This window comes from Nycticebus coucang, chromosome 8 (genome assembly GCF_027406575.1).
Source record: "Nycticebus coucang isolate mNycCou1 chromosome 8, mNycCou1.pri, whole genome shotgun sequence".
Taxonomy (NCBI): Eukaryota; Metazoa; Chordata; class Mammalia; order Primates; family Lorisidae; genus Nycticebus; species Nycticebus coucang.
Window position 1 is genome coordinate 91466107 of NC_069787.1, and position 18470 is coordinate 91484576.

At 44.4% G+C, this 18470-nt stretch overlaps 1 protein-coding gene across 1 annotated transcript in view; it reads right to left on the reverse strand.

The window, feature by feature from the left end:
* LTF (lactotransferrin) overlaps positions 1-16349 on the reverse strand; it is a 37126-nt gene extending 20777 nt beyond the window's left edge. The window contains exons 1-6 of the mRNA XM_053600250.1: positions 16263-16349; positions 12199-12362; positions 9426-9534; positions 8906-9088; positions 8437-8584; positions 7355-7410 (exon numbers count right to left, since the gene is read on the reverse strand). Of these exons, the coding sequence (XP_053456225.1) occupies positions 7355-7410; positions 8437-8584; positions 8906-9088; positions 9426-9534; positions 12199-12362; positions 16263-16305 (703 nt within the window). The 5' untranslated portion in view covers positions 16306-16349. The remainder of the gene's footprint in view (positions 1-7354; positions 7411-8436; positions 8585-8905; positions 9089-9425; positions 9535-12198; positions 12363-16262) is intronic.
* Between the last annotated feature and the right edge of the window lie 2121 nt (positions 16350-18470).

Genomic DNA, 18470 nt, shown 5'->3' on the forward strand with positions numbered 1-18470 from the left:
AAAACAGATTCTCTTCTGCAGGGGAATTTAGCAGAGACAGAAACAAATTCCCGCAAAGTTGTTCTGTTCTGTCAGTAACATCAAACATGGGCAGGGCTGGAACTGAGTGAACACCCCCCAGCCTCCATCAAGCACCTGAGGTTGTCAGGCCTCACCTCCCCCTGCTAAATAGAGGCAGAGCTCAGTAGCCTGGCTGAGCAGAAATAGATTTCCTTGTGATTCAGGCAGGTGCAAACCCCTGGAGTATCTGTTCACTACAGGCAACTGCGTCAGCCAACTGCGGGGCTATCAGTGACTGGGTGTGACAGAAGTGCAAGGTGGGGAAGGAGGCATTAATCTTCCCAGACTGATCTACTTTCTGGGTGGCTCCTCATGACTTCATGCAGCACTGGAGCAAGCCATATCAGAGTAGTCACCAGACCCCTGTGGTCCAGTTGCCAGAGACTTTTTAAACTCTCCCACCTGAGACAGGTGCTGACTGAGACAATTGATTTGGATGTTTTGAACTGAGCCAATTGCCCGAGGACTATTCAGGTGGTGCCCTGGGTGTGTGGTTGTTGGAAGGTTTGATTTTCCTTTTCCGATTGTTGCCGAGGGGGTGGGGGGCAAGGTGACTTAATTGCTGGTATTTCTCCACAGCTGAGACTTCAACCCAGAGTAACCATTTCACTAGGGTTGAACAGAAACAAGCTGAAAACAAGACAGAACCACTTAGCCCCACCACACCAAATAAGGCCCCAGTTTCTCAAGCCATAGCACTGTATGGGTCCTCGACAAAGCTCCAGGGGAAAAATTAAATGGTGTAAAACAATTACGGGGTGGAATCAGTGGAAATACTCTGGTAACATGAATAACCAGAATAGATCAACCCCCCCACAAGGAAAGATATGGTAGACGTAACTGAAGATCCCATTCATAAACAGCTGGCCGAGATGTCAGAAATCGAATTCAGAATTGAGATTGCAAACAAAATTAATAAAATGGAGGAAAAATTGGAATTAGAAATTCAAGCACCAATTCAAAAGTCAGAATTATAAATTCAAGGAGAAATTCAAAAGTTGTCTCAAGAATTTAATTAATTTAAAGACAAAACCACCAAAGACCTTGATGCACTGAAGCAAGAATTTGCAGCCCTCAAAGATATGAAAAATACAGTAGAATCCCTCAGTAACAGAGTGGAGCAAGCAGAAGAAAGGATTTCTGACATTGAAGAAAAAGCCTTTGAATGCTCCCAAACTCTCAAAGAGGAAGAGAAATGAAGAGCAAAAATGGATCATTCTCTCAGAGAGCTCTGGGATAATTCGAAGAAGGCTAATATCCACCTCATTGGAATACCTGAAACTGATGAAGTGGCCTCGCTAGGCACAGAGGCTCTTCTCCTTGAAATTATGCAAGAGAATTTTCCAGACATGCCAAGAGATTCTAAAACTCAGAGAGCAGACAGTTTGAGAACCTCAGCACAACTCAATCCGAATAAGACATCCCCCAGGCATATCATAATTAACTTCACTGAAGTTAATATGAAGGAGAAAATTCTGAAAGCAGCCAGATGTAAGAAATCCATTACCTACAAAGGGAAGAATATTAGAATGACTGCAGATCTCTCTGCTGAAACTTTTCAAGCCAGAAGAGGGTGGTCATCGACTTTTAATCTCCTAAAGCAAAATAACTTTCAACCAGGGATCCTATATCCAGATAAACTGAGTTTCATTTATGATGGAGAAATTAAATACTTTAATGACATTCATATGTTGAAGAAATTTGCCATAACCAAACCAGCTCTTCAGGATATTCTCAGACCTATCCTCTACCACAAAAGTAAACTCACTCAGAAACTTTTGATCAAACTCCAACTTCCACAGTGGTGAATGGATTAAAAATGTCCACTGGACTTTTGAAAAACTCAATACCCAAAATGTTACCAGACTTATCAATATTCCCCAGTAATGTGAACGGCTTAAACTGTCCTCTAAAGAGGCACAGGTTAGCTGTCTGGATACAAAAACTCAGGCCAGATATTTGCTGCCTACAAGAGTCACATCTTACCTTAAAAGATAAATATAGACTCAGGGTGAAAGGATGGTCGTCCATATTTCAGGCAAATGGTAATCAGAAAAAAGCAGGTGTTGCAATTTTATTTGCAGATACAATAGGCTTTAAACCAACAAAAGTAAGGAGGGATAAGAATGGTCAATTCATATTTGTTAAGGGTAATACTCAATATGATGTGATTTCAATTATTAATATTTATGCACCCAACCAGAATGCGCCTCAATTTATAAGAGAAACTCTAACAGACATGAGCAACTTGATTTCCTCCAGCTCCATAATAGTTGGAGATCTCAACACTCCTTTGGCAGTGTTGGATAGATCCTCCAATAAGAAGCTGAGCAAAGAAATTTTAGATTTAAACCTAACCATCCAACATTTGGATTTAGCAGACATCTACAGAACATTTTATCCCAACAAAACTGAATACACATACTTCTCATCAGCCCACGGAACTTACTCCAAAATCGATCACATCTTAGGTCACAAGTCTAACCTCAGTGAATTTAAAGAAATAGAAATTATTCCTTGCATCTTCTCGTATCACCATGGAATAAAAGTTGAAATCAGTAACAACAGGAATCTGCATACTCATACAAAAACATGGAACTTAAATAACCTTATGCTGAATGATAGCTGGTTCAGAGATAAGATTAAGAAGGAAATTGTCAAATTTTTGGAACAAAACAACAATGAAGACACGAATTATCAGAACCTCTGGGATACCACAAAGGCAATCCTAAGAGGGAAATTTATAGCACTGCAAGCTTTCCTCAAGAGAACAGAAAGAGAGGAACTTAACAACTTAATGGGACATCTCAAGCAACTGGAAAAGGAAGAACATTCCAACCCCAAACCCAGTAGAAGAAAAGAAATAATCAAAATTAGAGCAGAATTAAATGAAATTGAAAACAAAAGAATTATACAACAAATCAATAAATCAAAAAGTTGGTTTTTGGAAAAGGTCAATAACATAGATAAACCTTTGGCTAACCTAACCAGGAAAAAAAAAAAGAGTAAAATCTCTAATCTCATCAATCAGAAACGACAAAGACGAAATAACAACAGACTCCTCAGAAATTCAAAAAATCCTTAATGAATATGACAAGAAACTTTATTCTCAGAAATATGAAAATATGAAGGAAATTGACCAATACTTGGAAGCACGTCACCTTCCAAGACTTAGCCAGAATCAAGTGGAAATGTTGAACAGGCCCATATCAAGTTCTGAAATAGCATCAACCACACAAAATCTCCCTAAAAAGAAAACCCTGCGACCAGATGGCTTCACATCATAATTCTACCAAACCTTTAAAGAGGAATTAGTACCTATATTACTCAACCTGTTCCAAAATGTAGAAAAAGAAGGAAGACTACCCAACACGTTCTATGAAGCAAACATCACCCTGATCCCCAAACCAGGAAAAGACCCAACAAGAAAAGAAAATTATAGACCAATATCACTAATGAATATAGATGCAAAAATATTCAACAAGATCCTAACAAACAGAATCCAGCAACACATCAAACAAACTATACATCATGACCAAGTCAGTTTTATCCCAGGGTCTCAAGGCTGGTTCAATACATGTAAATCTATAAGTATAATTCAGCACATAAACAAATTAAAAAACAAAGACCATATGATTCTCTCAATCGATGCAGAAAAAGCTTTTGATAATATCCAGCATCCCTTCATGATCAGAACACTTAAGAAAATTGGTATAGAAGGGACATTTCTTAAACTGATAGAGGCCTTCTACAGCAAACTCACAGCCAATATCATATTGAATGGAGTACAATTGAAATCATTTCTACTCAGATCAGGAACCAGACAAGGCTGCCCATTGTCTCCACTGCTCTTTAACATTGTAATGGAAGTTTTAGCCACCTCAATTAGGGAAGAAAAGGCGATCAAGGGTATCCATATAGGGTCAGAAGAGATCAAACTTTCGCTCTTCGCAGATGATATGGTTGTATATCTGTAAAACACCAGGGATTCTACTACGAAACTCTTAGAAGTGATCAAGGAATACAGCAGTGTCTCACGTTACAAAATCGACATTCATAAATCAGTAGCTTTTATATATACCAACAATAGTCAAGCTGAAAAAACAGTTAAGGACTCTATTCCATTCACAGTAGTGCCAAAGATGATGAAATATTTGGGAGTTTATCTAACAAAGGACGTGAAAGATCTCTATAAAGAGAACTATGAAACTCTAAGAAAAGAAATAGCTGAAAATGCTAACAAATGGAAAAGCATACCATGCTCATGGCTGGGAAGAATCAACATTATTAAAATGTTCATACTACCCAAAGCAATATACAATTTTAATGCAATTCCTATTAAAGCTCCACCGTCATACTTTAAAGATCTTGAAAAAACAATACTTCGTTTTATATGGAATCAGAAAAAACCTCAAATAGCCAAGACATTACTCAGAAATAAAAACAAAGCAGGAGGAATCACGCTACCAGACCTCAGACTATACTATAAATCGATAGTGGTCAAAACAGCATGGTACTGGCACAAAAACAGAGAAGTAGATGTCTGGAACAGAATAGAGAACCAAGAGATGAATCCAGCTACTTACCATTATTTGATCTTTGACAAGCCAATTAAAAACATTCAGTGGGGAAAAGATTCCCTATTTAACAAATGGTGCTGGGTGAACTGGCTGGCAACCTGTAGAAGACTGAAACTGGATCCACACCTTTCACCATTAACTAAGATAGACTCTCACTGGATTAAAGATTTAAACTTAAGACATGAAACTATAAAAATACTAGAAGAGAGTGCAGGGAAAACCCTTGAAGAAATCAGTCTGGGCGAGTATTTTATGAGGAGGACCCCCACCCCCAGGCAATTGAAGCACCTTCAAAAACACAATACTGGGATCTGATCAAACTAAAAAGCTTTTGCACAGCCAAGAACACAGCAAGTAGAGCAAGCAAACAGCCATCAGAATGGGAGAAGATATTTGCAGGTTATGTCTCCGACAAAGGTTTAATAACCAGAATCCACAGAGAACTCAAAAGTATAAGCAAGAAAAGAACAAGTGATCACATCGCAGGCTGGGCAAGGGACTTGAAGAGAAACTTCTCTGAAGAAGACAGGCGCATGGCCTACAGACATATGAAAAAACACTCATCATCTTTAATCATCAGAGAAATGCAAATCAAAACTACTTTGAGATATCATCTAACTCCAGTAAGATTAGCCCATATCACAAAATCCCAAGACCAGAGATGTTGGCGTGGATGTGGAGAAAAGGGAACACTTCTACACTGCTGGTGGGAATGCAAATTAATACATTCCTTTTGGAAAGATGTTTGGAGAACACTTAGAGATCTAAAAATAGATCTTCCATTCAATCCTGTAATTCCTCTACTAGGCCTATACCCAGAAGACCAAAAATCACATCATAACAAAGATATTTGTACCAGAATGTTTATTGCAGCCCAATTCATAATTGCTAAGTCATGGAAAAAGCCCAAGTGCCCATCAATCCACAAATGGATTAATAAATTGTGGTATATGTACACCATGGAATATTATGCAGCCTTAAAGACAGAGACTTTACCTCTTTCATGTGTACATGGATGGAGCTGGAACATATTCTTCTTAGTAAAGTATCTCAAGAATGGAAGAAAAAGTATCCAGTGTACTCAGCCCTACTATGAAACTAATTTATGGCTTTCACATGAAAGCTATAACCCAGTTATAACCTAAGAATAGGGGGAAGGAGGAAAGGGAGGGGAGGGAGGGGGAAGGTGGGCGGAGGGAGGGTGATAGGTGGGATTACACCTGCGGTGCATCTTACAAGGGTACATGTGAAACTTAGTAAATGTAGACTGTAAATGTCTTAGCACAGTAACTAAGAAAATGCCAGGAAGGCTATGTTAACCAGTGTGATGAAAATGTCTCAAACGGTCTATAAAACCAGTGTCTGGTGCCCCATGATCGCATTAATGTACACAGCTATGATTTAATAATAAAAACATAAATAAATAAAATAAAGGGGATAAAATGCTAAAGCCAAACCCACTGATTTCCTAGGCAGAGCACATATAGATAAATGTGTAAGGAGGTGAGGGTCTTCAAATCTTGTTATAGGAAATTATTATGATTTTGTTGTGAGGAAGAGAATCTTTAAAAGACTCCAAACACAAACCAACAAGGCAAAATAAATGGATTTGACCCTATCAATTCAAAGATTTCTGATCAACAAAGGGTGACATTGTCAGATTTTTGACTGAGAAAAGATCTTACTAAAATCTAAAACACACAATGGTTTGATACCAAGATAGAAGGAACACCTGTCCTTGAATCAAAATCATACAGAAATAAGGCATAAAACCTAACAGAAAAATGGTCATTTATTTACACAATAAAAAAGAGAACCCCAAGTTACTATCAAATATATTGAGATGATCAAATTCACTAGATGTCAGAGAAATAAAAATTAAACCAACAGTGAAATATCCACTGCATTACAGCCATCATTTTTTTTGAACAACAAAAATTTTTTTGTGAAAGTCAAAAATACACCAAGACTGCAGACTGTCATTCCAGACAGCAGCCTAATGGTCTTGGGTAATGCAGTGGTCCTGAGTAGAATATGGTAGCCCTGTCTCTGGTGGACTTGCATGGAATATGGTGGGCTTGTCTCCATTGATCCTGGGTGCAATGTGTTCAGCGCATGCATACATCAATTGTGCTATAGCACGGGGCCCTGAGGAACATTGCCCAAAAGGTCAGCAAAGGAACACATGACCAGTGCAGCTCTGTGTGGTCAGAGAAGGGGAGTACAACCTGGCTGTCCATTACTGCAGTGATAGAGAGGTAAAATGTGGTGGACACATTCCATGAAACATTCTTCAACTGTTAGAACCACCAAATTAGACACGAACACACCACCCCCCAAAAATCTCTAAAGCAACATGCTGAGTGGAAAACCGTAGGATCAGATGGTTTCTGAGGCTTGCTAAGACCTCTTTGAACTTAGAACCCAGAAACTTAAATCAGTACTATCCATTCCGCAAGACCACATACATCCCAGAAGACACGCTATCAAATACCTTGGTGAGTGTCTATGAGCGGAAAGAGAAAGAGCGTGGGTATGGAAGATGGAAAGAAAATGTATCCTTTAAGACAGGAATGGACATAAAACAAGAGCTGTTCCCTGTAGGGAATCGTGAGAGTAGTGTGTCATGAGCTGAAGAATCTAATTAGCTCAATAGCCAGTCATGATGATAGATGATAAAGGGGGCGTTCCCATAGCTCTCCCCCGGCTTTTACCAAACACCGTGCTGTCCTTGATGAAAGCCACGTCTCCAGCCCCTTCTTTCAGACACCTGCAGTGAGAAAGCAGCAGAGGGTGAGTGCAGACAGCACTCATCCCCGACCCTTGCTGGAGAAAGGCAGCTCTGGTGCACTCGGCTCCTGTGAGTGTCTTCTCCATGGAAGGCAGGGCTCTGAGGCTTCGGGGCCTCTGGGAAGGTGGCAGGGCCCCCTCTAGGGAGATTGTGAAGAAGAGCCTGGGTGCTGGCCAGAGATCTCCACCTACTGCTCAGAGGCCTGAGAGAGCTAAACTTTTTTTTCTATGTAAAGGAGAGGTTGTTTAAATTTCAAAATATTCACAGGGTACAAATAATTTAGGTTACATGTAATGTTTGAGTCTCAGCTATAGGTGTGTCCATCACCCAAATTAGCATTCTTTGTACTCATTAGGTACGTTTTTGCCCCTCCCTTCATCACCCCTCTCCCCTGGTTGATTTCCACCGAGTTGTACTTCCCTCTGCAAAGATGAATTATTATCTTTTTGCAGTAATCTGAATGGAACTAGAGACCATTCTCCTAAGTGAAGTATCTCAAGAATAGACAAATGAACACCACATGTATCCACTATCAAAAGAGAGTTTTGAAGCTTCTCCCCGAAAGGTAAAGGCTTGATACCCTGGCCATGTAGCCTTTCCCCTCAGAACTGAGTGTGTAAACATGCCCTGGCTAGTGGGAAAATGGGGAGGCCTCCTTCTGCAAAAATGCTTGGCCCCATCAGGCAGGACAGGAAAAGGGGAGCACAGTCCCGACATGAAGGCAGAGACCATGGACGGACTGTCAGCCAAAGCTCACTGTCCTTGAACTCTGGGGAGAAGCCCAGGTATGGCAGATGACATTGGCTTGGATATAGTGGCTGTCCTGCCGAGCTGAGAGCCAGGACTGGATATCTCAGCACAAGACTCCTTCTATCCCACTGTGGTGAGGGAGAGCACAGAAATTAGCAGGAGGAACCCAGGAGAACAGAGGAGCAAAGCCAGATGTGGGGTTCTCAGGGGCCACAGCTGAGGTGAGCACTGGGATAAGACAAGAATCTCACTCACCTGAAGGCACCCGCATAGCCAAAGTACGGTTCCTGGGAGGAGGCAGCACATTTATCTGCCCCTTTCCCGACACACAGTTGACACAAGCTGGGGAACTGTCTTCCATCTGCACCAGGAACACAGCTGGCTGAGAAGAACTTGGCCACAGCTGTCGAATACAGAGAAATGGACCACAGAGTGTGAGCCATGCCTGGCCACAACCAGGTATGCAGACAGCCCCTTCCCCCACCACCACAGGAAAGCCCCTGTCATGGGGCTGGGACTCCAAAACAGAAGTAAGTGGGTAGACTCAGCTGCCCACTCCTGAGGGCTGCAGGTGTACTGAGCCCTGCCAGTGACCTGTCGAGCTGGCTAGTCCCAACCCTTGGATGCATCCCACATGTTCACCTACATGATCTGTGTGGCCTGTGTGTGCAGCTGGAGTAGAGACCCCTGCCTGAGATCACCCACTATCCCCCAGCCATCCTACCTGACTCAATGGGTGCAGGTGGCCCTGTCCAATTAAGAAATGGACGAAGTGTCCCTATAGGGATGTTCCAGCCAGCGTTCCTGTTAAGACCGGTGTGGCAGGACTTTACGCCTTGCAGTTGGTTCAGTTGGAAGCGGCTGCTTTTCTTCACCACAGCCACAGCATAATAGTGGCTTTGTGGGTCTGCAGAAGGAGTGAGAGAAATGAAAGCTCTTAGCCTGGCCCAGAGGGAAAGAAATAACCCACCCTAAGAAACCTCCAGTAAGAAGAGGGAAGCCATCTGGTGCAGCTGTATCCAATGCAGAGCCTGAGCTGTTCCCCAGGGAGCGTGTGAGTCCTCCTCTCCTGGGCTAGAAGCAGGAGAAACAGCCTTCACAGGGCCCAAAGAGCCAGTGACTCCATCCCTGCATATGGGATGTGACAGAGCCTCCACCTCCACATGCTCATTCACTGTCACTCCACAGAGCCCAGGGCCCAGCTCAAGGCCACCACTGCTTCAGGGTCCCCATGCAGAACTCACTTGCTTCAGTCCCATAGACTTCTGCCACTACAGGGTGCAGTTTGTAGGGGTCCAGCCCGGCCTCAAACACCAAACCGCCATCAAGGGTCACAGCATCTGCCTTGTTTTCCTGAAGGAAAGAAAGAAGGCCAGCCTGGCTTCAAAAGGAAACTCACCCAAAGCCAGGTAAGTCAGATTTCAGGATGTCAGAAAGTCTCCATGCTAGAAGGGTCTTCAAAAGCTTTCCAGCATGTCCACTCATGTCCTGTGAGGGATGGCGGGAGCCAAGGGCCCTTCTTTGGGGGCAACGGGCCCCAGCGCTGTAACTTCTGAGGCAGGCATGTGCCCTCTTTTTCTCATGCCTGTCCACCTGTGCCACTCTCTGGATCATGTCTCCATTTAAAGGTGTTTGTTCTAGATGGTTCTCCTCTTATTTTTGCTCCATATTCATTTCTTTTAAGTTACTTTTTATTAACCAGAGTATGTATCTATTAAGAGATTTTTTAAATTGTCATAAGAAACCATAGTGCTTCCCACGTGCTGATGTATTTCTATTTTTGTGGGGTGGCAGAGATCATATTTTGTGGACTGCTTGATTCATCTAAAACTGCACACCATTTTCTTACTTCTGCAGAGCCTTTATTGATTTTATTGACTGTGCAGTGTTTTATCATAATGTAAATGTTCCATAATTTATTAAATAATTCCCCCAGTGGTCAGTACGTGGGTTATTTCTAACTCTTGACTAATAGGACTATGCTTTCACGGGCATCTTGGCTCTTATCTTTTTTCTTCTGGATGTCTGGATCCTTGGGATATGCACCTACGAGTGGAATCCTGGAAACAAGGCGCACGTTTCTCTTTATGGCCCTGACTGCTATTGCATTTTGCCTTCCAGAAGATTAATAACGCCAATTTAGAATAGCCCTGACAGTGAGGATCAGTTTTACTATAGAGTCATCAGCAGGACAGGCTGTCATTCTATAACTGTTATTACTATGGAAAACGTGAGTACTAACACATTGCTCAGGTCTGATTGTATTAGGTTGGGCAGTAAGTTAGTGAGCAGGGCAGGTGGCAGTTGTAGTTAGGCTATTTTGGCTATTTTGAACTGGCCTAAATAGCCTAGTCAGGCTGGACTGGGTTATCATGCTCAGTTGTCATGGGAATGGGCCTAATTGAGACCTTGCAAGTGGATTGCCTTGAGATAGAGGCTAATCAGTGTCCCAGGGACTTTCTGCAATGGACAGATGTCATACTGAGTTGAGCTGTTTGGGGAACAGCCTGATTAGGAGCTTGGGAAACTTCTAAGAAGCAACAGATACCACTCAAAATCAAAGCACTGCCCTCGTCATGCTGCCTGCAATCTCTAGGATGGGGCCTGGTTTGCTTTACCAAGTCATTAAAATAAACTGTGTCTTTCTCGCTGAAACTTGACTTGCTCTTGCTCTCTTTAATTATTTCTACAACTACCTTGAGCTGCCATGGCACTGCTCTAACAATTGTGAAGGGGAAGATTTTGCAAGTATTTTTATTAATTATGAATTCCTTCTTACAAGTACTCTGTTCACATGATTTTTATTACATGATTCTACATTTTTTTCCATTTTGAATTAGTTCTTTATAGGATGTAAGTAGTGATCACTTGTCAGAGCTGGTGCATATTCATTCATTCTGCTGCTTTATAATTTTTATTTAAATATTTTCTATTTGGCTATGAATTACATTTTTGACATTTTTGAATGTCAGTTTGTTTCATGTTTTAGTTCATTGTTTAAATGTTTAGAGACATTTATATTCTCTCTACAGTTCTGCTAGTTAACCTGCCCCCTAGTTTTTTGTTTTGTTTTTTTTTTTGGATAACCCATGTTTTATTTTTAACTATTCAATCTATCTCAACTTTATCTGGATGAATAGTTGAAAGTACTGATTTCAAATGGGGATCTTATATAAAAGGCATATTTTGTGGCTTCCTTCACATATATTCAGAATGAGTCAGTTAGAATATGGCCTAGGAATCTGCTTTTTAAACAAGCAGAAGATACTGGTCCCCTACCATTGTTGTAAAATAATAGCCTAAAACACTGACCAGACTAGTTTTTTTTTTTTTTTTCCTGGAAGTACTTTCCTAATAACTCTATTACATTTACAAATAATCCTTCAGGCTTTCCTTGGAAGTTTTTATACAAATTACCCATTCTGTGCTGGAGTCCAGTGCACACAATCTTGGCACATAACAGGTACACCAAAAATATTTGTTAAGTGAATGAGTAAAAATTATTTCAGTAGATCTTATATCTCAAAAAACAAAAGGAATCAGAAATCACATACCAGTCACGATCTCTCTCTCTCTCTCTTTCACTCTCTCTGAAAGCATCTTGTATGAAAGTCTATCTGATGCCCAGTGCCCAGGCTACTTGACATGGTGGCTGTGATGGGCCCAGGCTTATTCCTCACAGGGCTTAAAGGTCATGGTTCTTCTGGAGGTTTCACCTTTCAAAGCAACCTTGACACTTTCCCATGTCACACATTCTTCACATATGCTTGCTTAGGCCTCATTTTTGAATAGATGTTATTAATTTATGTTGAGGCCCTAGTTTCCCCACACATGGACTCTGGACTTAAGCTCGTTTCTTTCTGCTCTCAAAATAGCACTGTTTCCTGTGAGAAAGGACTGTTCCCAACCACCTGAGAAGAAAAGCAGAGGCGGTAGGGAGAGTATATTTTCTATCTTATTCCATGCCTTTCCCACACATTCAGTTTGGTCTGACCCAACAAATGGCCATTGACTTACCGCAATGGTCTGGATACATTCAAGGGAGGAGCCTCTCTTGACACAGGAGACAGGAGGGCCCCTCACTTTTCTCATATTCCTTTGGAATTTGTAGCATTTTGTTGCCTCAGCTGGTGATATGGTACACCATCGAACACTTCTCCTCTGGGCAGCCAGACTCAGTCCTGGAAGAGAGAGGCCAAGGAGAAAGGACTCAACCACTGTCCGTGGAAGTGACCACCACCCCGCGATGGAGTTTTTCAGACTCTTCCCCCACTCTCAGCTGTCCCCTTCCCCTCTCCATTCCATGGTTAAGTCCAACCATTCACTTGAAGTGGAGGCATCTTGATGGACTAATGGGATCTCTGTGATTCTCAATAAATAAGAAGAGACAGAACTTCTAGATTTTTTTTTCCTTCCTACGACTTTGACATAATTCCTATGCCTTAAAAAATGATGATGATCCCTCCAATCTGTTTATAGAATTATTCTGCCTGCTTAATCTCATTTGAACCTGGGAGGCAGGCAGGAAGGAGATCATTGCTTCTATTTCACTGATGTGGGAACTGGCCCGGAAGAAGACTGCTTCTCAGCAGTGCAAAGTCCAGCCTAAAATCTAGGTCTCTCTAGATTTCTGTATCTAAAAGGATGTCCTCAGAGGGTGCCAAGGGAACAAGTAAAAATACATCTGACTCTGCCAAGAGTTGCCATCAACTGGGGGAGAAAGAGGGGCTAACGAGAGACCAAAAGGTGTGCCAGAGTTACCACCATTCACCCTGTATAGAAAGACTGGTTCTTCTGTTAAGCCTGCCTTTGTTGCTAGAACCTGTACAATTAGGGCAGAGGCTGAATCAGATGTGCTCACCTGGTTGCCTGATAAAAGGTATCTACAAAAACCCTACCAGCAAATATCATACTAAACTGATAAAAGACTGAATACTTTTCCCCTAAGTTTAGGAAGAACGTAAGGATGTCCACTCTCACCTCTTCTATTCAGCATAGTACTAGAGGTTCTAATGAAGCCAATAAAGCAAGAGAAAGAAATAAAAGACACCCACATTGAAAGAGAAGAAGTAAAACTGTCTTTGTTTGCAGATGACACAATCCTCTTTGCAGGAGGTCCTAAAGAATCCACTAATATCACTACTATAAGAACAATAAACAAGTGCAGCCAGGGATACAAGATCAATCACGGGATACAAGATTAATATATAAAACTCAATCATATTTCTGCATACAAGCTGGAACAATCTAAAAATGGAATTAAGAACATAATTCTAGATACAATAACATCAAAACAAATTAAATACTTAATGGGTAAATGCTATAAACAGATATTTTGCCAAGGGAGACATCTGAGTGGCTAGTAAGTGCATGAAAAGATGTTCAACATCATTAGCTGTTAGAAAAATGCAATTTAAACATGCAATAAGAATTTCATTTCACACCCACTGGAATGGTTATAATATCTAACACAGACAGAGACATGGGAGCTCTTACATACTGCTGAGAATGTAAAATGGGGCAGCCACTTTGTAAAACAAGTTGGCATTTTCTCAAAACATTAAACATGGAGTTACCATGTGACCCTGCAATTGCTCTTCTAGACATATATCCAAGAGAAGTAAAAGCCCATGTCCACATAGAGACTTATGTGTGAATATTCATAGCAGCATTATTCAGAAGAATAAAAACTAGGAAACAATCTAAATGTCCAGTAACTGATGAATGGCTACAAAAGATTTGGTACATCTGCAAAGGAACATCAGTCAGCAATAAAAAAGAAAGAACTACTTACGTGCACTGCAACATGAATGGGTGTGGTTTTCATGAGAGATCATGGCTTATGGAAACTAATAAAAGAAGGAGCTAGGATTTGAACCCTGCTATTACCACTGGGATAGCCTGCTTATTGAGGTCAGCTAGGTTAGAGACAGGCTGCAGTGGAGATGGGGTCAGATCATGGAATGTCTCCAAAGCGGCTCGGGATGCAGGGAGACAGTGATTCGTGGAAGAGGGTGGAGACCAGAGCTCTGCCCAGGGCAGGGACAGAGTGGACTGAAACCTGGGAACAGGCTGGGAGGCTGTGGCCAAGGAAAGCATGAGGGGAGGGATTCTCTGAGTGGGGAGTGGGGACAACACTGAGAATAAAAAAGGTGCAGAAACAGGAATCAGCTTGGCAATGGGTGGGTCTTGTGGGCCAAGGGGGAGAGAGAAACAGACCATGTCTCAAGCAGGGTGGAGGAGTGAGCAGTAATGGTAATCTGGGGGCAGAGCTTGTTCCTCCCGCTGGGATACGCTGAACCAGGGTAGTTAAAGGACAATTGAGCATCCTTCCAGGACCCTCAATCCCCAGCCCCTGAAACATCGGGCATCCCCTGCTAAGCCCTCACATACCAGCTCCGGAGCTGAGTATCCCTCTCAGGACCAAGTGTTCCCTGAAACAGATCTGGGTCTGGCCCCTCCTAAATCCCCAATCCAATGGCATCGCCCACTCAGATGCTGCCCACCAAGCCTGCTCTTGCCAAAGCATGAATTCCTTGCAGACATGCAGTGCCCTGGCCTCAGAAGCAGGAGCCAGGACAGGAGTTCCCACCCTCCATTGCCACCCCCACCCCCACAGCTCTTGGGAGGGCCCAGGCAGGCTGCTTAGGCAAATATGAAGCCTCAGAAGTGCCTGCCAGCCCATGAATCCAGAGGCTGAGAGGACTGACTCCCCAACCTGCTCACACCTGCCCAACCCCCGCCAGTGGGGAGACATGTGGGGAGCAGGGCGGGAACCCCATAGGGCAATACCACTCCTTCCTTAGGGAAGGACAAGGGTTTCAGTGGAACTTTGTAGTGCAGACCACCGTCCTATTGACTGGGATTTAAAATGTTGACTTCTGTAAGTGCCAAGATAACCAAAGATCCAAGTGAAAATGAAACCCAGTGGTACAACTCCCAATCAGAATCCTGGACCACAGCCCCTGATCAGGAAAGCAAGGCTTTCTACCTCTCTGGCCTGTGGCAGACGACACCCAGCCCTGGGCAGCAGAGGGAAAGGGAACAGTTTGATCCTGGCCAGGCCCAATCTGCTTTAGGGGAAAGGGGTAACTAACACCCACAGGAAGGAATATGTAGAGGGGGCCCAGAGAGGTAGACAGAGGGATGGGACCATGCTCCCCGGGTTTGAGGTTGTGAGATCACTACTACTCCTAACCACAACCCCCTTTCCAGGAAGCTCCCAGCCCTAAGCAGCTGTGGGAGAAGTGACACTGGGCATCCACTCTGCCCCTCTCCCCCACCGCCCACCCCCTCCTGCCTAGCTTCTGCTGCCTGGGACCCTCCCCTCTTCATAGTGCAGGAAGCTCTGCACTGGCCCCTTTACAGCACTGATGTACCCTGGGGGGAATGTGCTCTGAGCACCCCAGAAATCACTTCAGATACCTGGGTACGGACTATCAATTGTTTAGTACCTTCTATTTAGTCCCCTCTATTCTGGGCACATGTCAAAGGGCAATCAGTCATCTCCTCAAACACTCTGACGCCGGGTCCCATCCGGAGGGTGTCATCCCCTGTGCCTGGTCCTGAGCAGGAGGCACCTGACTTCCTCCTCACAGCCCCTGGGACCCATGTTTAGGTTGCTTCTAACGTGAAGAAGCGAAGTCTCAGAGAGGCTCTGTCTTGCCCTGGTCACGCAGTCCTCGCAGAAGCCAGGACCTGAACTTGGGTCTCCTGTGTGTCTTGAGCAAGTCTCTGACCCTCTCTGCGCCTCACTTTCCTCCCACATAAAACGCGTGTAAGGGTACAATAGGTGTCAAATCCATAGGCAGGGCCCTGCGCCCTTCGGGAAGCTCAGCGCAGCGCTAGGCTCGCCCCACGCGCCTCCTGCTCCTCCTGGGCGGGCTGATGAGCCCCGGCCCCAAGTCCCGGGCGCCTCCCCGGCCACAGGCTGCAGACGCAGGAACCGAGGCGCCCACCCCGCGGGGAGCAGAGAGAGGGCGCCCACCGGGCATTGCGCAGGGGCCAAGGTGCCTAGCAGGTGGGACGCCGGGACCGAGACGCCCGCTGGGCCAAGCGCGCGCCCAGACACCTGCACTCACCGAGGGCCCCGAGGAGCAGCAGGGCAGTGAAGACCAGCTTCATGTCTGTGGTCCTGAGGGGACTCAGCAAACGCGGGTTCTGCCACCTGCGCGCTCCCTGCACTCCTTTATCCAGGGCTCGTGATCTCACAGGGTTTGCCCCGCCCTGTTGCCCAACCGGCACCCTCTTCCCTCTCCAGCCCCGTGGCCGTGGCCGGGTCTGCCTGTTCCTGAGGCTTCAGCTTTGAAAATCCCTAGTGGAGGCGGGTAGGGAAGTAGGGTTGGTGGACTCTCCGTGTCTGCCCTGGGTTTGCCTGGCTACTGTGAGCTGGCGCTCTTTCTCTGCCACTAGTCAGCAAGCCCTGGGGAGTTGCAGCCCCTGAGTCTTGTCCCCTTTCTGGTCTCAGCGCCTTCCAGAGGGCAGGACACAGAGCAGAGTGTCTCTGTGGATCCCCTTGACTTGTGAGGCTATTTTCTTTGTGTTGAAAGTGCCTAGAAACCATGGTGGGTCCATTTCCACGTTGGCTCAGCAGAGAGCTGAGAGTTCTAGGGAGGACTCAGCTAGCCCTGGTAGCAGCCTGGGGGCAGCTGACAGGGATAATAGAGGCTGCCCAGAATCCCACACAAGCTGCCCCCAGGGTCTCTCCCTGCCCTGCGGAGACCCACCATACAGCTTCCCTGAAACAGAGTCAGAGGCCTCAGAGGGGAATGACTGCCACATGGTGCTGGCTCCATGTCCACTCATTTGCCAGTGGGAAAGATGCCCTATAGCTTGTTTGATTGTGAGTGTGTTTTTTTTTTCCCAATGTTGTTGAGATGAACTGGGAAATAGGAACCTAATTTCAATAAATGCCATAAATGTCATACTTGTGGAGGGAAACTTTTTAAATTCAAAACCTAGAATGCTGCTTCTAAGAATGCATCTTGTAATACACTCCCATAATGCACAGCAGCTCAGGTATGGGGGTCTTCAGGGATGTGGCTTGATGACATCTCCAGAGATGCTTGATGACAGGCCACGTCTACACTATATAGAGTGCAGTACAGTGGGATACGCTGGGGCCCTCAGAAAGAACAAGGTACCCTGTGTGTATGGATGTGAACTTAGCCCCAAAGTACCAAGAAATAAAGTACTACCCTTGAAGGAAGTCCCAGGTCACCGGAACACCTCTCTTGGCAGAGCAGTCTGGCCAATATTGAGCCTGAATTCTGCTTGTCCTGAAAGGCTGGTCTTGACTCCTTGTTTAGACTGCTTGATATCAAAAAGCATCTTCCTGGAATAGGTAGCAGTACCCCAGGGAGCCAGCTCTGCTAAAGATGAGCACACAGCAAGCATTCAGCCATGGAGAAGCAGAACCAATCCAATGGTGGGAGGCCACCAAGGAGGTTCCAGAGCCCCTCCACCCCGGGCATAGATCCTACCAAGACAGCACAAGAGTGGGGGCTAATCAGGGATCCTGCTTGCCTAGCAAGAGTGGGGTCTAGGGTTTGGTGCTAGAATTACCAGCTAAATTTAATGTATCTGAATGCAATGAACTATCAGCGGGGTTTTGGGGTAACAGAGTCAGGGCATCTCTCATTGTTTGGAAACACAATATTGCAGCATTAAAAGTTGTCTTCATCGATAATTGCAATAAACTATTTCAAAAATTCTGAAGAAATACAAAATTGACTAATTCTCAGGGGTGCTAAAGCATCTTTGTACCTAAATTAGCAATTAGGTTTTGCCTTTTCATGATTATAAAAGGATTACAAAACATCACAAACCATGTCTCTATCTCTGAATGCAAATTATAAAAAGAACAGCTGAGGGGGTCAGAGGGTCTAGGAGTACAATACAGCATTGGCAAGAACACAGCAAACCCAGGGCCAAACTCAGCTTAAGGGTTGCCCTGGAGGCAGGATAGGTAGGTAAGAGGGAGGACTGGTTTCCTGCTGCTGCCTGCTGGTAATGGCATAGCCCCAGGACGCGGATGTGTAGCTAGACCCAGGCAAGCAGTCCCCAAGGCCATCTGCAGAAAAAGCTAATGTAGGGAATGTGGCTGCCCAGGAAAACAAATGAGGTTCAACTAACCTATTACCAACATTCATTCATTCATTAAAGCCAGGGCTGATGGATGCCATAGAGACACAGAGAAGAGGGGTGTCCTCGCTCTGGGGAGCTCACAGCACAGTGGGGGCAGGCACAGGTGTGTATGTCTATTACAAGCCACCTGGGAAGAAGCCAAG